This window comes from Xenopus laevis, chromosome 8S (assembly GCF_017654675.1).
Source record: "Xenopus laevis strain J_2021 chromosome 8S, Xenopus_laevis_v10.1, whole genome shotgun sequence".
NCBI lineage: Eukaryota > Metazoa > Chordata > Amphibia > Anura > Pipidae > Xenopus > Xenopus laevis.
This window is the reverse complement of record NC_054386.1, coordinates 36,167,509-36,178,259: the sequence shown is the minus strand read 5'-3', so window position 1 is coordinate 36,178,259 and position 10,751 is coordinate 36,167,509. Positions and strand designations below refer to the sequence as shown.

At 39.7% G+C, this 10,751-nt stretch overlaps 1 protein-coding gene across 2 annotated transcripts in view; it reads right to left on the bottom strand.

Moving 5' to 3' along the window:
• Positions 1–8,305: 8,305 nt before the first annotated feature.
• The window catches only part of pnck.S (pregnancy up-regulated nonubiquitous CaM kinase S homeolog), a 65,429-nt gene continuing 62,983 nt past the window's right edge, over positions 8,306–10,751 (bottom strand). For both annotated transcript variants that reach the window (XM_041574803.1, XM_041574802.1), the window contains exons 11-12: positions 10,527–10,643; positions 8,306–8,503 (exon numbers count right to left, since the gene is read on the bottom strand). In XM_041574803.1, the coding sequence (XP_041430737.1) occupies positions 10,533–10,643 (111 nt within the window). In that variant the 3' untranslated portion in view covers positions 8,306–8,503; positions 10,527–10,532. The remainder of the gene's footprint in view (positions 8,504–10,526; positions 10,644–10,751) is intronic.

Genomic DNA, 10,751 nt, shown 5'->3' with positions numbered 1-10,751 from the left:
AAAATATGCGTCACATCCATGTCTATAGCCCTCGCACCTGCTGCAGCTGGTCTCTGGAGGCTTCTCTCTTTTTTTGAGTGTACTACCGCGGTAAGGACCATAATGAATCATCTTGCTGCGACACGGTCTTGCCTGGGATATCTATACAGGCCTCGCAACTGCTGGCCGCATGTTGAGTGTGCGACAGCGGTAAACTGTTAACTTACCACGGTAGCACAAATAAGGATTCATTATATCTTTGTTTGGATAATGTCAAGGTACTTTTTATTATTACAGAGAAAAAGGAAATTATATTTAAAAATGTGGATTATTTGGATAAAATGGAGCCTATGGGAGAAAGTCATTCCGAAATTTGGAACTTTCAGAATAATGGGTTCCCGGATAATGGATCCAATACCTGTACAAGTTTCTGCTATAGGTTGTTTCCCATTACCCAGTATATTTACATCCAATTAGTAGTTAGCCGATCACAGCCCTGCAGTCACACAAGCAAAGACTGGCCTTAATCCCCTACCAGGTTAGCCCAGCTGCTGATCCCCCAGTATCTGTCTATATTGCACTTGAGTACTTGTAAAGAAGAATTATATCCCCTCGCAAGTGTCTTCCCCCCCCAAGATAAAACCGTCACCATAACAGTCTGCCCTCATAATTTAAATCTTCCACTAGATTTTTAAAATGATTTCCTTTTTCTCTGTAATAATAAAACATTACCTTGTAGTTGACCCCAACTAAGATATAATTAATCCTTATTGGAAACAAGACAGCCTATTGGGTTTAGTTAATGTTTACATGATTTTCTAGTAGCCTTAAGGTTTGAAGATCCAAATTACGTAAATATCAGTTATCCAGAAAACCCTGGGCCCGAGCATTCTGGATAACAGTTCCCATACCTATAGTTTCCTACTGTTAGCATTATTATGGTATATTGATTTACTAATTTTCTTACATTTTATTTTGTTTAGATTACAACCATTTATTTTAGCCAACACTGAACTGACTGCAGCATCTGATAACAATTCTTATGTTAACGCAATTTAATCAAAAGGATTGTAACTTAATATGTCACAAAACCAATAAAAATAATGAAAAATATAGTAACGAGAATAACCCCTTGCTAGCCCATTAGTTGGCATCAGAGATCAGAAAATCTCGAAATAAGCCAGCAGAGAAAGTGCCTTCAAGCAAACCTTACAATATATTTTAAATTTCCATTATGAAGAGTGAAATGTATTCAGGTGTGGGATCCATTATCGGGAAACCCGTTATCCAGAAAGCTCTGAATTATGGCAAGGGCATCTCCATTTTATTTAAATAATGCAAATTTTTAAAAATAATTTGCTTTTCCTCTGTAGTAATAAAACAGTAGTTTGTACTTGATCCAAACTAAGATATAATTAATCCTTATTGGAAGTAAACCCAGCCTATTGGCTTCATTTACATGTTTACATGATTTTCTAGTAGACTTAAAGGAATAGTTCAGTGTGAAAATAAAAACTGTGTAAATAGATAGGCTGTGCAAAATAAAAAATGTTTCTAATATAGTTAGTTAGCCAAAAATGTAATGTATAAAGGCTGGAGTGAACAGATGTCTACTAAAACAGCCAGAATCCAACTTCCTGCTTTTCAGCTCTATAACTCTGAGTTAGTCAGCGACTTGAAGGGGGGCCACATGGTACATTTATGTTCAGTGAGTTTGTAATTGATCCTCAGCATTCAGCTCAGATTCAAAAGCAACAGATATGACCCATGTGGCCCCCCCTCAAGTCTCTGATTGGTTACTGCCTGGTAACCAGGGCAACCAGTCAGTGTAAACCAAGAGAGCTGAAAAGTAGTGCTCTGACTGACTTGTTATACATCAAATCACTCCAGCCTTTATACATTACATTTTTGTCTAAATAACTATATTAGAAACATTTTTTATTTTGAACCGCCTATCTATTTACCCAGTTTTTATTTTTACACTGAACAATTCCTTTAAGATATGCAGATCCAAATTATGGAAAGAAGTATTATCCAGAAAACCCCAGGTCCTGAGCATTTTGCATAACAGTTCCCATACCTGTTCTGGTTAATAGGTCCCAAGCATTCTGGATAACAGGTGCCATACCCGTACTGGATCACAGGTGGCTAACAGGTCCCATACCTGTACTGGATAACAGGTCCCATATTTTGTACATCATTTGGATCTTAATACCTACTAGAAAATCATGTAAACATTAAATAAATCCAATAGGCTGGTATTGCTTCCAATGAGGATTAATTATATCTTAGTTTGGATCAAGTACAAGGTACTGTTTTATTATAACAGAGAAAAGGGAATCCATTAAAAAAAAATCTGGATTATTTGTATAAAATGGAGTCTATGGGAAACGGCCTTTCCGTAATGCGAATCTTTCTGGAGAATGGGTTTCCAGATAAAGGATCCCATAACTGTACCATAATTATAGTAATTTACAATTCAGTGGAGCATGTACATCTTACTATTATCTGTAACTTGATTTTATATCTGTAGAAGCCCCCCCAAATGCAATTTGAAAACGCATCTATGCTGCTTTGGGTTCTGGGGGCATTAAAGAGATGCTGAAACCAAAAAGCAAGTTTTTGACATCTATAATTGTCTTTTATGGAAAAAATATAAATAGCATGCAAAGTATTTGCCAGATGCTTTTACCTTACCTATTTGATCCCCATATTTACCAGTGAGGGTGCTGCCATATTTGTGCAGCAGGAGTCAGTTAACGACAGAATTGGGTGTTCTATGACAACTTGCCTTAATAATCTGTAGTTAACTATCCCAGTCCTGGTGTATTCCAGCCAAAGGCCACTACTATTTTATGACTCGCATGTGGCTCAACTCCCTTCCAATGATGTCAAGGAGGTGTGGCATTAACCTTTTGTGGGTATCTTTTGGGAAAGGTACATCCCCAAAGGGGAGGGTAACTGCTAGATGTTTGACCCAAGAGAAGTTTGGTCTGCCACCCACCCAAGAAAAGTTTAACCTGCCACCAGCCTGCCGCTCCATTTTTTGACCCAAACCTGCCTAGTCCATAGGTCCTGTTGAGTTTTGTGCATCGTTGTTTACCACCTGCATTATGCACATGTTATTACACCCTTGGGTGGCTCTTATTCTTCAGTAATTTGAAATCATATGGAATATTTCAAAGTGGAAAGAGAATCTATGGAGTTCACTTCTCTCACTATGACAGTTGCAAATGAGTAGGTTTTGGGAGGCGTCTTTGGATAATCATTACGAAAACCAATGGTGACATTTGCATGGGAGGAGATAACCTGTGGCATCCCAAAAAGTGACTGTCGAGTCAATTCCATGGAGACCGTGATGTTAGTTGTCATAGAAACCAAGCAATATACTAGGTGTTAGTGCTCACCTACACTTGATTTTTAAAGCACGGCTTGGAAATATTCTGATCAGATCCGATTCCAACCACAAAACAGTTTCCATGGGAATGGAAAAGTTTCAAGGAAAAATGACTTCTTTCTTTGAAATATGTGTGCTGTTGTATACCCGTTTATAATCATATATGAACACCCCTGATTCTAATACAGAAATCTATTGGTACTCTATCCCAATGATCTCCCCCTCCAGCCAAAGCAACATAGTTAAATAGAGGACAAAATCTTGCTGGCCCTTCCAGTTCCTGACTGTAATTGACTGTTACAGCCCAAAATAACACCAGGTGAATACCTTAGTTTGGCTAATTGGGTAACCCTTCAGGGATAGATACAGGCTTTGTGAACAGAAGCATCTTCTCACCTGTCCCTGTAAAGGCTGAATGCATGGTAGACCAGCAGGAGAGCTGTTGTTTGCCACTCAGTTACTGATATGCTAGGGAGCACAAATAATCACTGCCTGGCTTCCATTATGGTTGGTGGGTGATGTAGACTGTGTTGTGGAAGCATCTCTGGAAACACTCCTGGCATAAGTGAGTATGGATGGAAGTCATACTTTGTCATGGCCAGTGCTGCAATGCCTCTGGCGGCTGTAAGGCTACTGGCTGTTGTGATGATGTTGCCTTCTGAAAACTTCTCGCTGGAAACTCTGATTAGGGAGAAATGTTCAAGAAAGAAATCAATGGTGGGTCCTTGCAGCCAAAATTCCAGTTGGTTGATAAGGTGCTTCTCCACGTAAGCAATGTATTCTGGTGTATAAGAAGCTTCTCCAAATGGCTCCGGAACTCCTCTGCTGAAGGACAATTTCTATCCATGACCTTTGTGGCCAAAAACAAGGAAGTAGCTTCCAGTGGCTTCAGGATGGTAGCTTTCAGTTGCCTGCAGGAGATGTACCTTGCCATGTAGTTGATGGCAAGGTACAGGATGGAAAAGTCCAAGGAGAAATGTCTGTGCATTTTAATTAAGATGTTGGTTACTGCCAGGTGGCTACATCTTGATGGTTTGCTAGAAAATCTGATGGTGTAAAGTATCTTTCTAGTCCTTGATTAAACAGATAGGCATCTTGTCCATACTCACCAAATGTCTCAAGGCCATTATCCATTTTTTGAAGGTGTTCCATTGGTCCTTTACTGGTGTTGGTTCCACCACTACAGGAACGCAGGTCACGTGCTTGTCATGCTGATGTTTGACTTTCTTTTGGAGTCCACGTCTTTTTTCTTTTTAGAATTAAGCACATCCATCTGTATCTCTCTCTCACTCACCTCCTGTCTCTCACTCACCTCCTATCTCTCACTCACCTCCTGCCTCCTCACTCACCTCTTGTCTTTCACTCACTGCCTGCCCCTTTCTCACCGCATGTCTCTCTCGCATTGCCTGTCTCTCTCACATTGCCTGTCTCTTTTGCGTTGCCACTCTCTCTCGCATCGCCTTTCTCTCTCGCAAAGCCTGTCTCTCTCCAACTGCAAAGCCTTTACAGAGCATGTTGAGCACTGATTGGCTGAACAGCTGTGTCGTGGGGAAAACGTGAAGCTGAATTCTAATGGTTTCTCTTTATCACTCCATCACTGCTCAGCTATAATGGCCTCTGTAATAAGAAGCCTCTTGCATCTTATATATTTGCCAGTGGATGCCGCCTTTTTGTTTTTTTGCCTATTATAAAACATTATTGGATTTATGGGTCTGGTTGTTTCTGTAACTGGCTTACACATTGGCATTTAATGGGTACAGAACAGGCAATCCCTGCATGGCATGATGGTTTGGAGTATCGATTGCACTGACACATGCGAATTGTAGTGCTGCCCTGATAGCAATTGAATGAAGTGCCTCTGGTCATTCATATCATCTGATAACATGTTATTTCATCTATAATAAAGTAGGTTTGCTTTGTGTCTTGGCTTTACAAGCTGTTTTGCAGCAAAACCAAAATGGACCACAAGATGTCTCATGATTACAGGGTTAGATGGGAAGAGTGGAGGTCTAATCTAATTTATAGTTTTGCCACATTGCCGACTGTATTAGCCAGGCACTTCTTGCCAATTGGCAATATAATTCTTCATGCAGTTCCGTAACTAGACGAGGGCGGGCCCTGGTGCGTGACGCGCAGCCGGGCCCCTGCCCCCCTCCGTTCTGCCCGTATTTCATTGGGGCGCGGGCTGCCGGGGGCCCCTGAGGGGGTGTGGGCCCTGGCCCGCTCGCACCCCCTGCTCCCCCGGTAGTTCCGCCACTGTCTTCATGTTTATAAATTGATGTTAAGGCTTTTATTTATATGAAGATCAATCTTGCGCTGGCATTGTTGATAATAGCCACTAAATTAATCCAAGTTAGATCTAACCATTCCAGAATTTAGGTTGGGCCGTACACTGGGCCACACCTGCGAACCGGGCCACACCAAATTTTTTTCTGTGGGGAGGGGGCACTGGCACAGTTGTTTTGTTTTGCTCTGCACAGAGCCATGGTTGGGTACAAGGAAATGTATAATGAATAATGGGTTGCATACAAAATTTACTATGTGCACCACAACTTATGCTCACTAGTGTAATAAATAGTAAGCGCAAACGTGCGTACAGCATAAGGCTAAGGCCAGACGAGGAGATTCTGGGAGATTTTGTCGCCTGGCGACTTATCGCCACGTCTTTTGCGCGGCTATCTCTCCAAACTGCCTCAGCGTCTTTTCCCCATAGGCTACAAGAGGCAATTTTGGGCGACTATTGAAAACGCATCACCGCGTGTGCATTAGCGTAGGCGATTTTGCGCTGTAGCCTATGGGGAAAAGACGCTGAGGCAGTTCGGGGAGATAGTCGCGCAAAAGACGTGGCGATAAGTTGCCAGGCGACAAAATCTCCCCGAATCTCCTCGTCTGGCCTTACCCTAAAGGAGCATAGGGCCAGTGGCAAGAGTAAAGGCAACTACACTTCAGTTCAGATAAGCCCTTCCACTTCTAAAAGTGGCTGTGGGTCTGCTGGCACTGTATTATATAGATGCCCAACACTTGGAAGAGGTTGTAAAGGAAACTGTTGTGAAATGTCAGATGCATAAAATAATATTTCCCCCATATATCTCAAATATGGTGTAAAAAGAAATACAAGACTTCTCAATGTGTGCTTTAGCACGTCTGCACTTGTATTTAATGTATAACAACCAAATCACAGTAAGAGTACAGTTTTCCAAAAAGAAATCACAGTCTTATAATGTTTAGTTTCAAAATGACACCAGAAGCCTAAGCACACTTTCAACACTGGCACTTCTTCACTGTAGGAATATTGATCTTAACAGTGATCAGGGGTTGCATTTCATATCCACAGAAATGAATCCTTCCAGAGGTGGAGCTGGATCTGTGCAGGTGGATACCAGCATTTCATTCTTGGTCTGGAGCAGTTACACCATAAAGGGTAGGCATAATGACATCAACGATCACGGAATCTGTGTTTTGCTAGGCAGAGGCACAAGTTCATGCTGAAACAAGGTAGGTTTTTCACTTTAAAGGTTCACAGCCAAAACATCCATAGATATAACCTCAAGCTTAGCTTCCCTGCCTCCCAAGTCCCTGCTTCCTATTTGATTCTTTTAATATGTTTTATTTTATTCTGTTGCCTTGTCTCACTATCAGAGCTTTGTTGATCCTAAATATAGATTTTCAAAGTATAATTGTGATCAAATCGGAGTTTTATTTACTTTTCTTCGTATACTTGTATAACTTTTTTCTTGCAGTCAGGGATTTGCTTCATTCAAAAACATAAAATCCAAACATTTTGCTATTTGGCAAGTGTATCGTATGAAACCCATGATAAGGAGAATTATGGTATCACCAACCACTATTAATAAACAAAAATAATATAATAATAAACCATTTTACCATTCATTTACAGGAACAGAAATCATTCTTATAAATGTTATTTTATTTAAATATGGGCCTATAACTTTTTTGGGTAATATTAAAGTGAGCACTCAAGGCTATTGTAATTAAAATATATATATATCAAATGGGTATCAAATGGATCATATCAAATGGGTTTCTGGTAAAACCAATGAGAAGAAACCACTCATATCTTTTCAATACCATTTAGAGCTTATGGGGCAGATTTATCAAGGGTCGAATAGTAAATTATAATTCTAATTTTTGAGTGTCAAAATTCACACATTCAACTTTTAATCCCCCTATTGGAATGTAAATTCGAATTTGAGATTTATCACACCTCGACCATGGAAACAGTCGTAATTCAATTATTCACCACCTAAAACCTGTACAAGTCATGGGCAGAGGTCCATTGAGCCATTTGGAAATGTTAATAGCCTTCCTAACATTTTTTTGGAGAAAAACTCTTATTTATACGAATTAGATTCAAATTTTAGGGGAACATTCGATCAAATATCAAATATTCACATTTTTTCTTAAGTAACCTCCCAGTCGAATTGTATATTCAAATTAGAAAAAAATTCACATGAATTCGAAATTCGACCTTTGATAAATGGGCCTCCAAGTTTACTGATTCCACTTCTGGAAGTAACATCTTCATTTGTCAAGCTCCTTTAACTGAATTCGCACAGTTGATGTCAGATTCTTGAGATGGCTACATAAATATAATTTACGATGTCATGGTTATTGGGATTGTGTATCTGCGCGGTAATTTTTGTAGAATTATAGCTGTGGAAACTTTGAGTTGAATAAGAGTCTGTAAATGCTGATGAGGGGATGATTTTGCTATGAGGTAGTACATCATCCAATCTGGAGACCAAGGTCACCTTGTAGATCACTGTCCACCATGCTGGATCAATCAGCAAAAATGTTTTTAAAAATAAAGTAGAGTTCATCAGTTAAATTCTCTGTCTCTCTCTTTCTGTTTATGGCTCTTTGGAATAAGTAAAATCTAGAGATCCAACAAATCTGAAGCACATCTCAGGAAACTTCTCATAAAACGGAGGCCGACTGAAGGGATACGAATATAAGGAGGGCCATGGTGGGCTAAGGGAAAAACAGCCATTGGCCACTGAAGGCATCATGCAGACAGGTGTCACCACAAGCTCATGCAAGGGTGTAGTGCCTGACATGGAGGTCCCAGGTATGGACACCCCCAGGTGTCAAGTCTTCCATTTAAAGCTGCAGAACAGTAAAGGAGAGAAAGTGTTAACGGTTGGGAACACCATACATACATACAGACCATTGTCTTCATGCATTTTTTTACTGAATGCTGCAAAAATAAGTTGTTCTTTGCCTGTGCTATTTTAATCATAGTTGGTTTTTGGGTAAGAAGGTACAAATGTAAAAAGGCTGGGGGACAACGGTGATTCTTTGCTATACTCAAATTAATTCCCATCATTTGTAGATGGAAACAGTGCCATTCTGCTGCATGGACTATCCTTCCAACATGTCAATAAGTTAGTAGCTAGAATGCTTAATACACACACCTGTGTCCCCATGGTGGACCCAGAACTGTGTTAGTTAATGCTAGTTTTCTGGGCACCAGTTTGCAACATGGAATTGGCCTAGTTTCATAGAAAAGTTGCAGACCAGATATGTAAATCTTGTATTTCTAGGAACGTTCCCCGCACTGCCTCAGCTGGATAATAGAATGCATCCAATCCTCCACGGGTACACCGCTATCCCGATATATACTTAAAGATTTCCAAGAATGAGGAGAGCACTCATAAATAGCAATTTATGCTGTGATGTGTTTATTCAGGCTACTACACGACATCCATGTTGGTCCTTTATCAAGTGTAACTAATACAGAACAAATCAGGCTTATATAAGCCCTCCCATAACGTGACTAATTAGCCCTCAGGCGTGTCATAAGTTAATAATATAAGTTATATAAAAATATAAAACGACATTTAGCCATTGAAACCATATTCAACATCAAGTGAATGAAAAATCCATATTGTCCAAAATATAGTGCTTAATATTCTTCGGTATTCTGAAAGTGCTGTAAAACAACATATAAAAATATGATAATCTATTTAAGAATATTCAACATACAACATTAAAAACACAGAATCTTGACAGGATACTTTCATTATTTGTCTAGTACCGGTTTACTAGTATTCGCTAGACAAATAATGAAAGTATCCTGTCAAGATTCTGTGTTTTTAATTGTATGTTGAATATTCTTAAATAGATTATCATATTTTTATATGTTGTTTTACAGCACTTTCAGAATACCGAAGAATATTAAGCACTATATTTTGGACAATATGGATTTTTCATTCACTTGATGTTGAATATGGTTTCAATGGCTAAATGTCGTTTTATATTTTTATATTATTAACTTATGAGGGCTAATTAGTCACGTTATGGGAGGGCTTATATAAGCCTGATTTGTTCTGTATTAGTTACACTTGATAAAGGACCAACATGGATCCGAAACATGTCGTGTAGTAGCCTGAATAAACACATCACAGCATAAATTGCTATTTATGAGTGCTCTCCTCATTCTTGGAAATCTTTCAGATACTGTATGTAAATCTGTCTGAAAACCAAACAAGCCTGGCACCCACTTTACAACAGACTAATGATTGGCTCAACTATCTTTCTGCTGTGCATTGCATGCATGGCTCCATGTATTCTGCAGCTGGCAGTATATTCTAGAATGCTTGGTTAGATATCAGTCAGCGAGGGAAGATTTTTATGGCACATACATATGCCCGCTTTGCAGCTCTTTATGGTTGTTTTATGGCACACTGGTGGATTATTCACCATTGCCGAACTACTAACTTGTTCACATGCCTCCTTGTGGCTATTCACACGAGTTGGGGGTTTCTGTGCATCTTCAGAGAGAAGTAGAGGGTACTTGCTAGTAAAAGCCAGTGCTGCCTCATGTAAACAAAGTACCTACTAACATAATCCTTTCCTTAGAGACCTTCCTTCTGTACCTTCACTGACTAAAAAGTTTTGTACATGCCTTCCCTCAGTCAGTGGATTTAGGGGGACATTAAGGCAAACAGCTGAAATGTCCACACAGGAAAATGGCAAGTTGGGTTACAAACAACCACCAGCAATTCCCCTTTTAATGGCGGATGTTGCCAATCTTACCTGCAGGAGATATAATTTGGCAAGCACTATGGAACTGTAAATCCAACCAGTCTTAACAAATTTTATGCAACACAAAGCTAACATCTCTTACCTCCAGTCACCACTTGTCCTTCTCTTCTGGGGTAGGTTTTCCCTGGTTTTCCTCTGTCTCTGCACTTTGCCCCATTTTGGTGATGTGACGGAGGAACGAAGTTGCATTAAAAGCTCTCTGCATTGGATGGATAAATAGCAGGGTGATGTATTTTCAAGCGCAACTGAAACCTTAAAGGTTCATTTTTAACTTGACTTTTAGTATGGTGTACTATGTGTGCTATTC